General features: G+C 33.7%; 1 protein-coding gene across 1 annotated transcript; it reads right to left on the bottom strand.

Annotated features, from left to right (window-relative positions):
* Window positions 1-194: 194 nt before the first annotated feature.
* On the bottom strand, window positions 195-5,555 carry LOC127102418 (synaptotagmin-2). Its single transcript, XM_051039787.1, has 9 exons — window positions 4,505-5,555; window positions 3,665-3,906; window positions 2,679-2,697; window positions 2,068-2,285; window positions 1,712-1,821; window positions 1,530-1,628; window positions 781-1,231; window positions 534-659; window positions 195-431 (listed from the first exon to the last, which is right to left on the bottom strand). The coding sequence occupies exons 1-8, from the start codon at window positions 5,299-5,301 to the stop codon at window positions 571-573; spliced, it is 2,025 nt and encodes a 674-aa protein (XP_050895744.1). The 5' UTR covers window positions 5,302-5,555; the 3' UTR covers window positions 195-431; window positions 534-570.
* Window positions 5,556-20,305: the final 14,750 nt, after the last annotated feature.

Genomic DNA, 20,305 nt, shown 5'->3' with positions numbered 1-20,305 from the left:
TTTAGTTTTATTGTTGTCTGATTATAGAGGAGTCTCTTTCTTACATGTTGTTTCTTAACTATCGTTTTTAAACTGTGTAAGAAATGCATGGACGTGAGATTAGATACGATCCTGTCTGTCTTGTATTTTTTTATCTTTAAATACTTGTAGCTCTCACGTATAGGAAATGTTATAAAAGAAGTCCTAGACAAATGTAATGGTTAAAAAACCTGCTATTTTATTATTGCCTGGTAAAAAACAATATCGTTGTATTTGCATATATACGAACAATAAATTTATATTTAAGCTGAATTAAAATCTGTAGCTCTCACAAAAAGAAGCTATGAATCACCCGCCGCCGGTAGATGCTTTGCTCCACAGCAGTACTCATGAATATACTAAACTATACTAGTAGCTAAAAGAAAGATCTGATTAAAAATCTTCTGCACAACCTGCAAGATAAAAAAAAAATTAACTTTGTGGAGAACATACAAAAGAAGTATAAAGCAGTTGAACTATCCAATGGAAGTAAGAGCACAAGACTTAAGAATTACTTTAGCTGAACCAAGGTGAAGATTGTCGAAGACCGTCTCAAGGATTGAAGATACTTGAACCACTGATATTGACAGCAATTAGTAGTGCCATGCCGGTAATCACAGCAAGCCAAAATAGGGCTGACTCTGCATTTCAAAGTTTTTATTTTCGTCGTGAATACGAGAAGCTTTATGAATCTTACAAACATTCACATAATACATATCCATGTTAGACAAGGTTATATTAGAGATTATAAAAGTATGGTACCTCCAGAACCTTCAGATTTATCAGAACTAGAAGGAGTTGATTCCGCATTGGCAACAGGAGATTTTAATACTTTAGATGCTGTATTTGAGCCATTTTCCGAACCTTTGGTAAACCCAGCTTCAGATGTTACTATGCCTTGAAATTCTTCGCTAACAATGATTGCAGCCAAAACATCCATAAATGATTCTTTATCTGTTTGGTACATAGAATCTCTTACACCCTTTTGATCAGTGACATTTGCTTCTTCTGTATCAGACAACTCGTCATCTGAAGCATCTATATCAATCAAATCCTCCCCGGTCTTGTCATCTTCCTCGTCTTCCACATAGGCTTTATATGTTAGCCTAAGCAATATCTCCCCAGATGAGCCCTTTCCTCTAAAACCCCAACCCCCTTGTAAGACCACAATTATGTCCGTTGGTACTGTGTCTTGAAGAGATCCCAAATCAACCTGAAAACATTTTCAAATAAGAAAACATGCACATGCGGAAAATACAAAATTAACTATAAAATCCCTTATTCACTTTTTATTCAAGTGCCGACATTGAAACTCAATACGACAAAGCCTGCCGTTGAAGGAGGACAGTTGACAAATGACAAACAAGATGCTAAGCAGCAAGTTCAAAAAAGAAAAAAACTAATTGTATTATCTATGCACAGTAGATTGTGAATGAAGTACATAACTAATAAGTAGAGAAAATGAGGAATAAAACATCACCCGAATACTTTAGGCATTGCATAATACATACCTCTCCTGTACCTATACTCAAATCTGCAAATCCCAATGCGTCCTTTACTTGGATATTCAACTTCTGCTTTTTAGGGTTGGAAACAAGCATATGGAAATCCTGTAGTGCTAGCACATATTAATACGAAGAAAAATATAGAAATAGTAAAAACAAAGATGAATCAACAAATCCAAAAACAACACCTGATTCCAAATTGGCATTCCAGGGGGGCCAATGACAGTAGTTTGACTGTTCTTTTTGCTACGTATGATTTGATCTCCAAGGCTAAGAATAACATAAGGATCTGTCTTGCCTGAAAAAACAGAAGAAAAAAATTGAGTAAGGTAGACAATACAGCATAACTCACATTATTCTGTAACTAAATTTTTGTGGATACTGAATAAGGGATAAAACAAAAACCATCTTCACATAGCATAAATTACAAAATAGACTGCAAAAAAAAATCTATTAAATAGAAAAGAAAGTCCCAATGGAGTACAAATAATCCAAAAAAAAGCAGAAATCTACTTAAAAGAAAATACAAGACTATAGAATTTACCAAAAAGATAAGGAAGCTTTCTAGCATCCACAAGAGTGACGGATAGTTCACCAACAGAATCCATGTTTCCTTCTTGCATTTCTCCATCTTTAACACCATCAGCGACGGGACCAACAATGACAGGACCAACAGCTTTTCCCTTCTGGAAGTCCAAAACAATTTTGTTTGGCCGTACAAATAGTCTAGGTAAATCTACTGTAAGAAGTTTGGTCAAAAACCTACAACAGAAAGGCCAGAATAATTACATTACAACTAATGACATGAAGAGAACATGAAATCTAGAGATAATAAATCCATAAGCCTGAAGAGAACATGAAATCTGCGGACTAAAGAGAAACAAAGGAAAACTCAACTTCTAAATTTTAAAAAATTGAACGCCATCGACTTTTAATCAAATAAATATTTGATCTGGAGTAAAAAAAGTTTCCAAAGTGCAGTTACTTTCTATAATAGTAAAATTAGCATCAAATGCATGCTCTAATAATACTTTATAGATAGTAGTACCACTTTAAAAATGCATTCACACAAGTGTACACACACACTCTGCTTCACAAGCATCAATTGCAATGAACTTATAAGTTATAACAGCTAAAAAAATAAATGGAACTTACATTGAGAGAACTGGAATTGCTGATCATGCCCAACAATGCACAAAAGAAGAAAAAAAACAAAAAATGTCAGCAACAATATGTTAGATATTCTTCAAAAATATGTATTTGAAATGCAAGGAAATTACATGTTACCTATGACATATCAACAACAATTAAAAAAGACTATATTATCAAATTAAAATACCAGATGTGAAATACAGCATATCAAAATATAAAAAAAAAACAAGTCTCAACCCAATAGGTTAGGCTTTTGGGAGAGTAGTTTCTTCATATTATTGTATAAAAGCTTCTATGACCAAGTGATCCCAAATATAATCATTGCCACCATCACTCTAAAATAAAAACTAAATAAATGTAAATGCAACATAGTTGTGCCTGTGTAATGTCCATAACATTAAAAGAATCCTATGTGTGGAGACACTTCGGTTCAACACTAATCAAGAGCCTTTACCTAACAAGTAACAACCTAAGTGTTTGGGAGAGCTGATTTGTGACACAATGTAAGTTGGCGGCGAAAAGGGAGGATACATGGTTTAATTTGTTAAGTTGGCCATTAAGACTCCAAATTCGCAAGTAAAGAAGGGGTATCAAACTAGTCTTTATAACCTTTTACAACAACCATACTAACCAATACATAACTCTCATCAGCACCAGGTATCATGTGCAAGTCCATTGTCAAAAGATGCTTAGGGAATTGGCACTAAACTAACTCATTCATACAGTTATACTATTCTTTCTTTGTCAAACAGCTTTAAGAAGTAAGATAATATTCACTTGTTTTTGTAGTTAACTAGCACATTGGACCATGGTGTAGTGTAGATTATCAATTTTTGTCGAGCAGACACAGATGATATTCACAGCACATCTTGTTTTTGTTACAATTTTCTACAAAAGCTATGTTTCTAATTGATTTTCCTACAAAGTCACTCAGATCCAAGTAAATATAAATAATATAATTTCTAAGATTTACAAAAAAAATGGCATACCCATTAAATTGAACAAGCGGAATGGAGACAGCTCAAATTTGATCTTTGGAAGTGAAACAAAAGCCCATGAAGCAGCACCGACCCAAGGTTCTGTTGGTATTAGTCGCAATTTTACCCAAAGTTCACCGTCAATGTCAAAATCTCGAACACCAACAGGTACAACAATTGGAATAATGCCAAATTTAAGAGAAAGACTTAAAAGCATGCGGGCACCTCCAGTATACCTAAGGCCTATCTGGTACCTAGATAACACCAAGGAAAATAAATTGCTTATATTAAGCATATGATAATAAAGAATAAATAACACAATAGCCTTGGATCTAAGAATATAAATCCAAAAATAGAATTACTATCCAAAATCCAGAACTAATCCTTTCTACAAAAAGATATGATCAAAAACATTACCAGAATAGCAATTCTAGTTCAAATGAAGAGCATACTAAGCTAAAAGATCAATTTTTTCCAATATCTGATAGCCAACAAAACATTTAACTTAAGCTACAATATGACGACCGACAACACACCACACGGAAAAAAGCGAGTCTATTCCCTTGCCTCATGCCACAAAAAATGAAATACCATGTCATTGCCTTATCATCATTTTAAAATTCTCATTACAATAACTGAAACATACCCGGATGACAATTTAATGAGTATTATTCCAATGAGAACACATGCATATATAAAAATAAAAAACCTCAGCTTGAAAATGACAATTGAAAAAATTATCTCTTTCAGCATATAACATAAACAAAGAAGAAAAACATAACTTATAGCAATCAATCAAGTCAAGAAATATTAATACAATACAATAAAGCATAAGAGAGAAGAAAAACATACTGTAAATCATTGACACGGCGAGAAGTCCTGCGCTCAACATTCCTAACAGATAAAGGTTCATCCCCTAATGAAAATTGCTTAATCTCAACTCTTTCAACATAATCAGGCTTCTCTAAATCATCAATAACAGGTTGAAGCAACCCAATAACCCAATTTTCAAGTCCACCTCTATAAACCTTCCACAACTTCCCCAAAACCATGTTCACCCATTCAACCGACTCTTTCCTCTGCAAATCCTTTTCCAAAAACAAAGAAAAACTAGTAGGCACTTGAGGCCACACACCACGAAAACTATCTTCACTACTACTAATTTTGTTTCTCCTTTTCCTAAAAGTCCACAATTTATCAAAAACAACACCAACAAAGAAAAAAAACACAAACAAACCAGCAATGTTTCCGTTTATAGGAGGCGACGGAATCGGGTGAATCACACCCAACTGAGTTCTAAGCTTATCCACAATCGGATCCTCTTGAAAAGTAGTGAAGTTTGAACCCAATTGAACTTGTGAATCTTGCAACTTACCTTCTTCAAGTTCATCATTCGAAACCCTATTATCAAGTACGAAACTTTTAGCACCCCGTGTAGTGGAATTGGCGTTCCAATTAGTAGAACCTTGTTTGCGAATCGAAGAGGAGTGAATAATCCATTTTTTTCTTCGGAATTTGTGATACGAGTAATAATTTGAAATGAAGCGTTTCTTCATGGTTTTGGAAAGGGGAAAATTAGAAGGAAAAGCATTGTTGTTGCAGGGACAAAGAGAGAAGTGAAAAGTGGGAGAAGCTTGTTGAAGAATCATGGATGGATTGATGAGAAGTGAAAGAACATAGGGTCATGACAATGAATATGAATAATCTTACAAACCAACATTGAAATTGGGATTGTGGAGTATTGAACTGAATTGTGTGATTACGAGAAACGTAACGTAATCAGTGGCAAGAAGAAGAGGCATGGTGTGAAAAATGAGAGAAATTGAATTGAATTGAAGAAAGATTGGACACGTTTTAGTGGGAATTTCAACCTAGAATTTTGGCCTTACAATTTTGACTACGTGGATTATCATTATGACATGGGTCTCACAAGAGCTACCACTTTATGCTTTTTCAATTTTAGTATTTGTGCAAAATAAATTCTACCACTAAAAAGAGAAAACACTATTTTTACTATGATTAAGATTTTTATTATGTACCGACCAAAATATTTAATGGAAATGCTAACTAGTCTTAATGAAATACTCTTTAAAATAATTTAAAATAAGGGTATTGTAAATTTGTGCTCTTAAGACACAAGTTAAGGATACTACAATTAAAAAATTTGTGTGGAATAAAACAATATTTTAAGTTTCAAAAAATTAAATGCATGCATTCCAAGAAAATACTTTTACAAATAAGTCATTAACTTGTGTCATTGTGGCATAAGTTAGCATTAACCTTAAAATAATATAATTTTTTTAAATATATATACTCAATATATTAAAAATTAAAATTGTCAATTTCAATTTCTTTTATATAGTATTTTTTTATTTGGAATCTTTAAAGAGTGTCTATAAGATACTCATTAGTAAGATCCAGTTTTTAATAAGTGAATTAATTATATATCATGTTATGGTTGGATGTGAGACATTTTTAAATCCATCGAGGGAGTTTCTATGTCTGGATGCGAGGAGGTGGAAGATTAAAATGGATGCGGCACGCTTGTTAGTAAAAATAAAGGTAGTCTTAGAAGAAACAGATGTTGTTATCAACGATTTAAGCTTCACAACGAGACTTGTAGAGGATGCCCAAAGTCCACTTAAGATTCAAATTCCATGCTTAGTCAAATTAGAATTCTCATCGGAAAAATAAATTTTTGACAAGAGGATGAAGTTGATGTTTTGGAAAAGGAAGGAGAAGTAACTGTAGCATCTGCCCTAGTAGGAAATAGTGAAAAAGTGGAAATGTGGAGGATATTGTGGCATAACAGAGTTTGATCTTTTCCTATAAAGGTGTAAGTTTGCCAATGTCAGACAAAAGTAAAAAGGCGTTGGGTGCGATAGTAGTAAACAAGTCACATTAGGTTGGGAAAAATGGGGATTTGTTTCTCAACAATAATATTCAATTAGTCTAAAAAGTCAATGTGTTGATTAATTCTGGATAAATAAACATGAGTCAGAAGTCACATGTAAGTCCAATGTAATTGGGCCTGGAGAATGATTCTGGACCGAATTTGCATAGCCCAAATCAATTGGATTCGTTGAACAGGTTGGGGCCTGAAGTCAGTGAATGGTGGGCCTTATTCCTCTTCAAGGTTTGAGGTCTAACCTAAGAGGAAATGAAAGCTTATCTCAGTAATAGGTGATTTGAATAGGATCTCATAAGTTACTTAAGTGTTCATCTCATCTGAGAATTCACATGGGATTCAAAGAGAAACTTTTCCTCTTTTTAAACCATCTTATTTTTCCTCATTGATTTCGCCCTTATCCAAATCGAAAGCGAAATATGAGTCCTTCAATCATTCAAAGGACAATTTTCTAGGGGTTCAACATTATGTTATGAGTCAACTTCAGATCTTGATGTTCAACAAGGAAATTCGAGATTCTAGAACAAGGAGGAAGATGGTGTCGCGTACATTTTTTGGAAAAAAACATTTGAACTGGGTATTAGAGGAGGTGAGTCAGGCGACAATGGAATAATGGTCATAGATGAAATTCGGTGTCTTGAAGCAAGGGATCAAGATGCGAATACTCAAAAGGACAAAAGCAATTTGGGTTTACCATAAATGTGTTATCCTTTAACATTGGCAGGGGGAATTAATCCAAGAAGCATGTTATTCTGAATCTTCTCAACTCTGGAAAAGTAGATGTATGTATGCCAAGAAACAAAGATGTAAATTATGGTGAATTCTCTGGCTCATTCTTTTTGAAGGCATATCAATGTCATGTGAAGTGCCAAAAATGCAGTTGGAAGGTCGGAAGGCATGTTACTTTTGTGGAATGCCTTTTTGTTTGATGTTTTTCTCAATTTTGAGGGGAAGAATTTATTGGAATTTAAGTTGTTTGGAGATGGGTGATTATTTATTTTGTGAATATTTATTCATCTTGTGCGATTCAAAGCAAAAGACGCTTATGGGCAGAGCTTATCAAGTTAAAATCATTCTTCCATTTAAGTGATTGGTGTGTAAGAGGGGATTTTAATGCAATTAAAAGAATTACCGAGAGAAAATTCCCTAGATCTCAATTTAATCAAGCCGAAATGCACGAATTCTTATAATGTATTAAATACATGAATTTGGTGGATTTACAAGCTTTGGGGAATAAATAAGGGCTCAATAGGCAATCAATTGATAAGCGTGGCATCTCAGATTGATAAATGAGGGGTTGATTTGGATCTTTTCCTGATTATGAGGAGTTGATTGATAAATGAGGGCTCAATGGACAATCAATTGATAAGCGTAGCATCTTAGATGATTGTCCTACATCGATTAAATCTAACATGTTAAATTGGGGCCAAAAGATGTTTAAATTTTCTACGATGTAGATTGAGCATCCTGGTTTCCTTTCTTTGATAGAAGATTTTTTCCAATCTTCTAACATTCAAGGGCGAAAAATGTTTTATTTTAAATAGAAAATTAAGGCTCATAAGAACCAACTGAAGGTGTGGAACACGAAAGTGTTCGGTATTCAGAATTTACAGTTCCACCTTGCTTTTAAATAGCTCAACGATCTAGACATGATGATAGTAGTCGATGGTGATGTGGCATTAGCAGAAATTAATCGTAAAAGGATCGAGGCTTAAGTTTTGGTTTGAGACAGATTACATGTTTGAGAATATATGATTAAGCAAAAGTCTAAATGTCATTGGTTGAAGGAAGGAGATCAAAATTATAAATTCTTCCTCCTACATGAAATAAAGGTATTTTTGTAACAATATTGTGGGTTTCAAATCAGGGGAGGTGATAGTTGATGGTGTTAAGGGTGTAAAGAAAATGGTTTTTGATAATATCAAAGATCGTTTCCAAAAGCCTTTTCCTAATAGTCCTTTGCTTGAGAGGGGGCCCTTTAATAAACTTTCTCATGAAGATAAGGTTGGTTTGGAAGCTTAATTTTCTATGCATGATGTAAGGGAAGTTATTTTGAATGATACAAGTGGGAAAAACCCTGACCTATATGGTTTTCAATGGAATTCTTCAAAGCTAGTTGGGAAATTACTAAACATGATATCTTTTATTGTATCAGTGAATTTTTTATGCAGACACATCTTCATAAGGAATTATCATCAACTTGTATTTCTCTTATCCCCAAATGTCAGAACCCCTAAAGCTTAAATGACTACCGTTTAATTTGTCTAATTGATAGCATTTATAGGATTATTTCGAAATTAATTAGGAGACTAAAGGGTGTGATGGACAAGATTGTTTCGGCTACTAAATATTCTTTTGTTCCTAACACAGGATTGCATGATGGTGTCTTAGTGCTAAATGAAGTGATTGATTACAAAAGGAGGAACATGAAAGGCTTATTTATTTTTAAGGTAGATTTTGAAAAGGCCTTTGATTCCATTTCTTAGGATTACTTATTTTACATTTTGACAAGGATGAAATTTAGAAGAAAATGGTTAAAATGGACTAAGGTCTATGTTTGTTCTTCTTCCTTCTCGATTTTGAATAATGGTAGCCCTACGATTGATTTTCAAGCTAGAAGAGGTCTTCGTCAATGGGATCCTCTCTCCCCTTTTCTCTTTATCTTGGCAGCAAAAGGGATTTCAGGTTTATTATAGAATGTGTGTTAAAGTCATTGCTAAAGGTCATATACTTTAAGATATTCTTAAAAACATTGTTTTGATCACAACGGTTGATATTTGTCATCATTGTTCATACTCAGATTCATAAATATTGAATACTTTAGAAGTATAATATTGCTTTGTATAGCTTTATTAATAATCGTCGAAACTCCAAGATGAAAAGCTTACCTATAAAACACTAAGGTTTCACCTTTGGTACCCATGTCATCATGGGCCCAAGTGCATTAGTTACAGAAGATATAAGGTTGTTACCTTTAAACCTTTTCAATGTATCAAAACAAAAAGCTTATAAGTGACCTATTCTTTTGAAGTGCGTGCACTTATAGACTAGGTGCTTCTTTCATTTTCGATCTATTTCTTTTTTTTGTCTTATTTTTCTTTTAAAATCTTAAAATATTTTATTTATGGAGGATCTTTGATTGGATAAAATTAGGTCAAACTTCTTTTTCCCTTGTGTAAACTTTCTTAGGATTTCACGTAGATCAATTACTTATTTTATAATGGAGTCACATCACTTACATTCTTCTTTTCAATTTCTAAGTTTAGTTATTTCTATTTTGAAAGAATTTTTTATTTACTTAAGATATCTTAGGGATTGAAATTCTATTCACATGGAACAAATGTTGGAGTAGATGCATAAGCCAACGTGTTCAACATCTTACACTAGAATTAACAAATAATTGATAAACAAAATGAACAATGCAAAAAAGAAATAAAATAACACACAAAATTGTTAACTCAATTAGGTGAAAACAACACTTACGTTTAGGGGGGCTTATAACCCAAGAAAGGAAATTCACTATCAATAGTATTAGTACACTTAGTATTACACGAACACACCTTGTTCACTGACTTTTCCTAGTACTACCCAATGACTTCCTATTCAGGATCCCCCCTAAATATGAGAATCCCTATCACTTTCTCTCAATCACTAACCCTAATTATCAACTCCAATAAACAACTTAAAGAATGTTGACTTACAACTCAACTAAAGAAACCAAACAATATGCATTATGATTTGAATGTGGTCACTAGTGTGGTATACAAGAAACACAAACAAATGACTCAAATAAAACCCTAACACGAAGAATCTTCAATCAAACTCATAGTCTTCAATTTTAGAAAGAGTCTTTTTAAATAGCAATGTATATTCTGGACTTTTCCAATGGGCATTTGATAACATCTAGAATTGTAGGATATCTTGTTAAGATTTGTTTTTCAAATATCCTCCAAAAATATTTGAGTTGTTTCAAATTTAAATCAACATTTAAATTGATTTGATCACGTCTAATCTAATCAAACAAATCCATGTAAATGCATTGCTAAAATATAACAACAAATTTGATTGAAACAACCAGAAAATAACACATAAAATAACTACAACATTGGCATGCTGACAAGGGTCCGATGTTGCACACCATGTTGTTTTGCATAATGCAACCAACCCAAAAAGAAACAACAATCCCCCCTTTGGAAACTTTTGACAAAACAACACTTTTCAAAAAACATACAAGATATGCAACATAAGTTGAGCATTAGGCACACCACACATAGGCACACAGAGCAAACAAGAACGACATAAAAAGTAGGACAATCAGAAGACGTGAATTATGGTTGCTACAACATAATACATCAAACATAATGCTTCATAAATTCAGGGACATAATTAGTCAGTATGCACACAAATAAGTAGTTAGTAGTTAGTCAGGCCAGTCGACATATACTGCTACACTACACATCAAGCATCAGAACTTAAGAGTTCATACACATTTAATAGATCATCTCACACATGCTCAAAGGCAAGATGCCATGCCAGATGCTCTAACATGTGAGCATACAACTATACTATAATACATACACCTTGCAGCATAAAAATTAAACAATGCTCTACAATAATAGTTAGTAGTTAGAACACACTACTATTAGCATTACTCACCATTTTTGCCATAATTTGGCAAAGGTAAAATAGAATTAGATCAGAGGGTATCAAACCACAAACATGGTCGAATGCCAAATAGAGAGAATAACATAACATATCCAAGAATGTTTAGGAATTATTACAGATCCAACAACAAAACCTGCCCAAATAAAAGGGCAAAAGGAACATAACAAAAGCACCTGTAAAAATCAACCTTAGGACTTGATCTTCAAACCAACCACCTGATTCAATAAACATAACCCAATATTCATTAACATCTGAATCATAATCATGTGTTTAAACATGTATCTTCTTCAAAGACTTTCATCTTTGTCATAGACTTCTTCCTAGTCACAAGTGCTCCAACAGATGGCTCAACATATGTATTCACCTTGGTTTTCAACCTTCTTTGATTATGAAGCCATATCTTTCTCCTCAGACTTGTCTTCTAGCATTGTAGCTTTAGCTTTTCTAGATGATTGATTCATTTTTTACAAGAGTGGAAAGTCTAGAGACAAGTGAGAGTGAACAATATTATGCGTCCAAAAGAGAAAGAGAAAAAGTGTATCCTTGCTTGTAACGATGGACTAGATAAAAAACAACTTTGTAATCAACATTATTTCACATGCACCATAAACCATAGAAGAGAGACATTTTCTTGTTCTCCTTGTACACCTCCCTAGCTTTGACTACTACAAATTCTCACAAATACAAATACCAATTGCACTCCTTAGTTTTTCAAACTGAGTTACATCCAAAGCCTTATTGAGTATGTCAGCCAACTATTTTTCATTTTTTATATGCTCAAGATTTACAATTTTATCTTCCATAAGCTCTCTTATGAAGTGATGAAGAATGTCAATATGCTTGCTTCTACTGTGTTGAGCAATATTCTATGAAATATTAATAACACACAAATTGTTATGGAACAATTTTATGATATCTTGTCCAACATTGTACTCCTTCAACATTTGTTTTATCTAGAGCAGTTGTGCGCAACTGCTCCATGCAACAATATACTTAGCTTCAACAGTAGATAATGAGACACAATTTTGCTTCTTAAACCATGAGATTAGATTATTGTCAAGAGAGAAACATCCACCAAATATGCTCTTGCTATCATCTTGACTTCCAGACCAATCAACATCATAACACCCTACAATTATTTATTTGGTACTATATGAGTGAGATGACTAGCCTTGGATTTTGCTTGATATCTTACACAAACACCTAAAGAGAGAGTGATGTCAAGTCTGCTTGCTCTGAGGTAAAGCAGACTCCCAATCACGCTTCTATATAAACATTAATTTACATTAACACCTTTTTCATCTTTGATTACTTTCACATGTGTTGGAGAAGAGTTCTTTTGTGACTTTCATTTTCAAGCCCAAACTTCTTCATTATACTCTTAGCACAACTGCTTTGAGAATAAAAAAATATTGTCTTCCATTTGCTTAACTTGAAGACCAAGTAAATGAGTTATCCTACAAGACTAATCTCAAATTTAGACTTCATTTGTTGAACAAAATTTTCCACCATTTGGTTTGACATCCCACCAAAGACTATGTCATCAACATAAATTTGTGCAATCATGAGCTTTCCTCTATCATTCTTCACAAAGAGTGTTTTATCTATTCCACCTCTTTTATATCCATTTGACCAGGAACTTAGTTAATATTTCATACCAAGCGCTTGGTACTTGATTTAAACCATACAAAGCTTTCTTTAACTTTAACACATGATTTGGAAAACCAGGATTAACAAATCCCTTTGGTTTCTCAACATGCATGAAATTCCAAGTAACAACCTAATGGACTCAAGTCTAGCAGCTGGAGAAAAAGTCTCACCAAAATAAAGTCATTATGTTTGAGTGTGCCCATGGGAAACCAACTTTTTCTTGCTTCTTGTAACATTATCATGTTCATCAGATTTATTCTTGTAAATCCATTTGGTTCTAATGACATTTACATTTTCAAGTATTGAAACTAATTCCCATACATTATTTCTTTTGAGTTGACACAACTCTTCTTGCATATTATTAATCCATAATTCATTAGTCAGTGCTTCCTTGATATTCTTGGGTTCAATCTTGGAAATGAAGCGAGAGCTGGAAATCATGTATCTAAATATGACGATGACTCCATCATTCATATTTCCTATGAAATTTACAATGGGAGGATCCTTCTGAATTTTTATAGATGGTCCTTTATTGATAAGAGTATCTTCATAATTTGTTGATTTCTGATTCAATGTCAGACCCCTTGTCTGGGACATCTGTTGAGACATCTATTTGTTGAGGAGATACATCATCTTCTTACTTATCTTCATGATTATCATTAATGACAACACTTATAGATTCCATCATTGTCTTGGTATGATTGTTATATACCATGAAAGCTCCACTATTGATGGAATATCCAAGGAAAATTCCTTCGTCCCTTTTTGGATCCATATTCCTTCTTTGTTCATGATCTAACAAGATGTAATACTTGCTACAAAATACATGGAAGTATTTAATAGTTGGATTTCCCCCTTTAGACACTTCATACTTAATAGCTTTGGTTCCATATCTTATTGACACATGATTGTGAATGTGATAAGTTGTGTTAATTTGTTCAACCCTGAATTAGTAAGGTAGGTTATTGACATGCAACATAACTCTAGCCGACTCTTGCAGGGTAATATTCTTCCTTTCAACCATTATATTTTGCTGAGGTGTGATAGGTGTTAATAATTCATGACCAATCTCTTCAGAGGAATAAAACTCAGATAATTGTGAGTTTTCAAACTCTTTGCCATGGTCACTTCTTATCCTCACTGTCTCACTCTATTTTTCTCTTTGGAGTTGTTGACATAGCTCTTTGAAAACATCAAAGTGTCATATTTTTATTTGATAAACTTGAACCAAGTATACCTATAGAAATCATCTGCACGCACAAAAAAATATCTTTTCCCACCCATAATTTCAACTAGCATAGGCCCCATGAGGTCCATATGAAGTAACTCTAAAACTTTGGTGGTGACAAGATGTTGGAGTTTCTTGTGGGACATCTTGGTTTGCTTGACTATTTGGCATTCACCACATATTTTACCTTTTTCAATATTGATATTTGGCAATCCCCTGATAGCATCTTCAGATATGATATATCTCATACTCTAAAGGTTAAGATGACCAAGTTTCTGGTGGCATAACTTAGTCATATTAACCTTGGATATCAAACATGTTGAGGGATGACTTTTGTTTTAAGATATCCACATGTAAAAATTGTCTTTGGATTGAGATCCTTTCATTAACAACTCTTGATATTTGTTGGAAACAATACATTTACACCTGTTAAAGCTCACATTAGGACGTTGATCACATTGTTGATTTATGTTGATCAAGTTAGCAATTAATCCTTCTACCAATAACACATCATTAAGACAAAGAAAACTTGGACTAAATAGTTTTCCTATTCCTTGATTCTTCTTGTAGCTCCATCATCAAAATTGACATAGCTATTAGAATATGAATTCATTTATTTAAGATATCTCTTTTCACAAGTCATGTGTGTCATACCCCAATTTTGTCCGGCCATATTTAAATTTTCGTAAATTTGATTTCATTTTTAATTTGCATCATACGCACAACATGACATGCATTTCATCATGAATAAAACCTAAAATATCAGTCAGAATAAATTTATTGAAAATACAGACAAATTGATTAAATCATTTCTCAAGAACATGTAAAATCAGCGGGTAAAAAGTTTCAGAATTAAAATTACAGACACCAGTATTATTAATCTACAGTTCATGTAGTTTAACCTGGTGTGCTCGTTGTATTTTTCAGTAGCTATTTCAGTTGCGTTTTGACCTGCCTGAGCCTTTTAACCGGTGCAAACTTATCTCAGAATTTGAAGAAACGCTGTATTTTTTCAATAAGTATATTTTGTGCTGATCATTTTAGTGTGTCTGATTTAATTTTTCGAGCAAATTTTTATCCGACTTATATTTATAATCGATCACTATTTTTGTTAGGTTAATTATTCAACTAAAATAATTAGAATTTATTCAAATCAAAATATTTATTAGAAATTTTAAATAGGAAATTCTAAATAATAGTAATTGTTTTTAAAAAAATAATAAAATGAAATTAACATTGAATTCCTTTTTTTTTGCTGCTGGTACACTTCCAACAGTACTGAAAATCCAGCTTGCATCACTCTCTCACGCTTCCCACACGTCTCTCACTGATGTCTCACACACGTCTCTCTCTGCGCCAGCTAAACACCTACCACTCATCACCTTCACACGTCTCCATCACACCCTTTACCTCTCACGTTTCCCTCACAACTCTCTCAGCTATCACACTGACTTCACCCTCTCTCACACTCATTACCACCTCACCCTTCTACTCACTCTCTCCGACCAACGTTACAAAAAATAATAATAATAAAAACTTCACCTAACACTACTCACTCCACTCATGTCAATCTCCCACCACACACTCTGAGAAAGAAAAAAAAGGAAATCAAAAAAGAAAAGAAAGACGTCGTCTTCCTCCTCCGACGCCCTTCGTCCACCTTCCAACACCATTGCACGCCGGTAACCACCCCCATCACTCCTCACCATTTCCACATCTCCACAACCTATACACTTTTCACACCGTGAATAACCTCCGAAGCTCCTTCGCCATCACCGGCGAACTAAACACTGGAACCTTCACACACTCACATCCATTGTTTCTCTTCCACTTCTCCACCTTAAACCTCATAGTCATTCCATTAAAAAAACAAAACCTTCTTTATTTTTCATCAAAGCCATATACATATACCAAAACTTCTCCAAAAAGAAAAGGAAAACAAGTCAAAAGAAAAAGTTGTAACACATCTCTTTCATCTTCGTCGAAGACTCGACTTCACCATTTATTTTCATGTAGCAAATTATTGAATGATGCTCACTGACAATGTTTGATACAAACTGTGAATCTTCATTTTTTGCATCACCGTGAAACTTCGATGTACCACAGTAAAATCTCCTACGAGCATAATAAACTATCACCACCAAACTTCAAACTTTGAACAACACTCTTTCACAAAAAATAACACACCACCTCCAAACTAGTCGCCGACGAAGAAACACGCCTGAGAAACACAAGTTGTAATCCGCCGCGAATCACTCCGGAAACAACTACGAACTGCCACCGGAGCATACTTCCCTTCATCCTTGTCTACCACCGCCTCCATTAACGCCTCTCATTCATAACAAAACCACATGTCACCTTCACCATCCGATAGTTTACAATCCTCCGGTACGGTAACTTTCTTGCATTCTCTTCATTTCAACTTATTGTTTTTGCTTTCAAATTAGAAGTATTGTTTGAATATGATTTTGTTTTTAATAGAGAGATATTGAAGCATGAAGGAGGATTGTTATTTTACAGTGATAAATGTATTCTGCTTCAATTCTCGTTCATTACAATTTTCTATCTTTTTTTTATATATATTATTTTTCTCACAAATAGGGGCGTGCCATGTGTCTTACTCCCATGGATTATGGTTATTTGAATGTTATAAAATGGATTTACGGTTTCTCTATTGTGCATAATATATTTTGTTTTCATATTATGTTAGAATTTAGGTTATGAGACATTGTTAAATATGAGCTTGTCAATTTTGGGCTTAAACAGACTTCCTAATTTTTTACCCCACCGCCTATTTATACACCTAATCTCCTCCCTTTTAATTTTACCTTTTTATTCTATTATTTATTAATCTAACTACTTGAATTAGTATTTAACTATTTTATTAACTTCTATTTAATTAGATCTTAATTAGATAATTAGTTTTTTTGTTAATTGGGTTGAATCTGTTGGTTTCAATGTAAGTCATGTGTCGTCATATCATCGAATTAATTTGGTATTTTCATCGTGTTATGACTTTTGCGTACGACATTAATCATTTTGTCATTTCGTACAAATCGATTTTGAGCATATTGCGATCAATTCAAACCAATCTCAAAATAAAAAATCACACAACTCTCGATTTAATATCGATCCCATTTTCAAAAAACCTTTGTAAGTCGATCGCTTTTAAATCATCACCGTCAACCTCATATAGCTTACTCTTGGGCTTTCTTACAATGAGACCTATTCGATTTTTTAGTCGAATAGATGATTGATTCACTAATAAAATCGATTTCATTCGTAAACACAAATTTAAAACCTCGATCCAACATCGAGTATTCTTATTTAAAATTAAATTGAAATACCTAATCATAATTAAACATCATTTCCTTTGGAAATGAAAAAGGGGATGGTTTTGAGTTTTCAACTCCTTTCCTCAATTATTTGAATACGAGTTCTCTTACTCGGTTAGTCAAATGGTCGTCACTTCTATCCACCTAAGCACAAACAAATCGAATCATTTTATAATAAGAAACGAAAAAGGAGATGACTTCGAGTTTTCAATTTTTCTCTTCGGTTATTTGAATACAAGTTCTCTTACTTGGTTAGTCAAATAGTTGTCGTTTCTCTACAAACTTCTAAACCCGATGAAATCAAAACACTGTCATAATAAGTGAAATGAAAAAAGAGATGGTCTTGAGTTTTCAATTCCTCTTTTCAAATGCTTGGATGTGAGTTGTTTTACTCAGTCGTTCAAGTACTTGTCGTTCATTCTAAAATACATCAAACATACACAAGCCTATTTTCATAGTCACTCAGATGAAAAAGAAAGTGGTTTAGAGTCTTCTATTCCCTTTCCCGATTATTGGGATATGAGTTGTCTTACTCAATTATCCGAGTATTCGTCATCCATTCAAAATACATTAATCATCATTAAAATCCTTTTACAATTAAGGATGAAAAAGAAAGCGATCTATAGTCTTCTATTCCTTTTCCCGATTATTAGGATACGAGTTGTCTTACTCGATTATCCGAGTAATCGTCATCCATTCAAAACACCTTAATTATTATCCAATCTTTTTCATAATTACTCAGATGAAACAGAAAGCGGTCTAGAGCCTTCTATTCCCTTTCCCGACTATTAGGATACGAGTTGTCTTACTCGACCATCCAACCAAAAAATCTCAACATAACCAATCTATCTTTTCTCGCCCTCATATGATTGAAACCAACCATACAACACATCAAACATATTAACTTAACTTGTCACCCCCGTGTGTCCAAAACTCTTTTCAGAAAGAACATTGTTTAATCCTTTCTAATGCGTACAACAAACTAGTGCTTAAGCCTCCACCAAGAGTAGACAAGCCAATGTTTAGCCTTTAAAATGCGATCTAAACAACTGTTCGGTAAAAGACACCAACCAACCATAGTTCCCCGAACTACGAATGCTCTGATTTCCTTATTTAAGGATACGTAGGCAGGAGATTGATGTATCTTCGCGAGCACACTAATAAAAAAACCTCCCCTTTTCCCTTTCTGAGGTTCCCATCAATTTCTATTTTCAATATATTTATAACCCAATGATAACAAACAAACATAAATTAACACTCGAAACGCACATTAGAACTAAAAGGTTCCCATTGAATACAACAGACGTAAGGGGTGCTAATCCCTTCCCCTTACGTAATCCACTCCCGAACCCGAATATCGTTGCGACGACCATTATTCTACTTTCTAAAGGTTTTATCGATATTTTCCTATTCCTTCATTGGGATAAATAAAGTTCGGTGGCGACTCTGTTCGAATATTAAATTTTTTTGCGACCATCGCGAGGAATCGTATTTTTCGAGATGCGACAATGTGCCTTGAGCATCCACTATCAAAATACCAAGCTTCTCTTGTAGAAACTCTAAGAGATATATGTCATATAAGATATGTGACAGTTTCCTTGGGTTTCCAGACCTTCTTAGCTTGATTTTTCTTCCCTTTCCTTCTATTGAGCATTGGTTGACTACAAGAATGAGGATAACCATAAAGTCTATAGCAAAAATGTCTTATATGACCATATCTACAACACTTGTGACACCTCCAAGACAATCTTTTGTTTCATTTGTTATAAGGGTACACATGTCGAGCAGGATGATGGGACATGTGGTTATTCATCAGAAACTCATTTTTCTTTTCAGGAGCAATAAACTTCTTAGTGGGAATTTTGACTTTTTTGTTCATGGAACTGTAGTAAAATCCTATAGCCTTATTCTCCATAATCTCCAAGATCTCATCTAACATATCAGAACCACTATTCAACATACATACAAATTTTGTCATATTCTCAAGTTTGGACTTTAACAATGTGACTTCCTATTGTATACCTACAACTGTTGAGCCAAGCTTCTCCTTTTCCAAAAGTAGATCATTTATGGTCTTCTTTTATTTAACTTATCTTAAGCAAGATTCCTTCCAATCAGTGAGCAAATGTTAATATGTTTCAGCTAGCTCTTCTTCTGAGATATCTTTATCATTAGACTCGCTAAAAGAGTCATATTTTCTAGTGAAAGCCATCAACTTATTTACTATTTCTCCTTCATTTTCATCATCAGAATTAGACCAAGTGATTGGAAGTCCCTTTTTTTGCTTATTTAGAAAAGAAGTGCATTTAATTTTAATGTGACCAAACCCTTCACTCTCATAACATTATGCTCATTTGTTTTTGTTAGGTTTGTCTTCATCTTTGTTGTTGCTCTGCGGACTAATTGATCGCGACTTTATGAGTCTATTGGGGTATTAACTGCAAGTGCACAGTCTAATCGCGTAGTTTTAAAAGATATCGATCCCACAGGGACTTAATGAATCGATATACCATTTTTCTAGGGTTACTTCGTAAAGCTAAGGCGGATGATACTTTGATGATTAGGGGGAAAAGTAAAACTAAAATTGGATCTAAATTAAATATCAAATAATGCGGATATCGGTATGTAGTTCGTCGTAATTAGGGAATCAAATCTTCGTTGGTTTCTTAGTTTTAAAATAAGTCTTTTCAGTAGACACTATTAATTAAAAGTCTTTTCTCAAACTCTCGCTCTGTTGAATCAGACTATGACTTTATATTAACGTACGCTCTCACTATTTAGTTAAATCTAAAATCACTTTTTGAAAACAATAGAATCTATAGAAACTCTTTTTAAGAAAATACTAACCGTTTAAACGCCCTCGTCTC

This window comes from Lathyrus oleraceus, chromosome 7, assembly GCF_024323335.1.
Source record: "Lathyrus oleraceus cultivar Zhongwan6 chromosome 7, CAAS_Psat_ZW6_1.0, whole genome shotgun sequence".
Classification (NCBI taxonomy): domain Eukaryota; kingdom Viridiplantae; phylum Streptophyta; class Magnoliopsida; order Fabales; family Fabaceae; genus Lathyrus; species Lathyrus oleraceus.
This window is presented reverse-complemented; position numbering and strand designations above follow the sequence as displayed.

Bases quoted from the DNA above. Each gene is read 5' to 3' on its own strand.
- LOC127102418 (XM_051039787.1), bottom strand. From the start codon at position 5,301: ATGATTCTTCAACAAGCTTCTCCCACTTTTCACTTCTCTCTTTGTCCC. The intron at 3,907-4,504 runs GTATGTTTTTCT...GGTGTTATCTAG, and splicing joins CGCCGTGTCAATGATTTACA to GTACCAGATAGGCCTTAGGT. The intron at 1,629-1,711 runs GTGTTGTTTTTG...CTAGCACTACAG, and splicing joins GAATGCCAATTTGGAATCAG to GATTTCCATATGCTTGTTTC.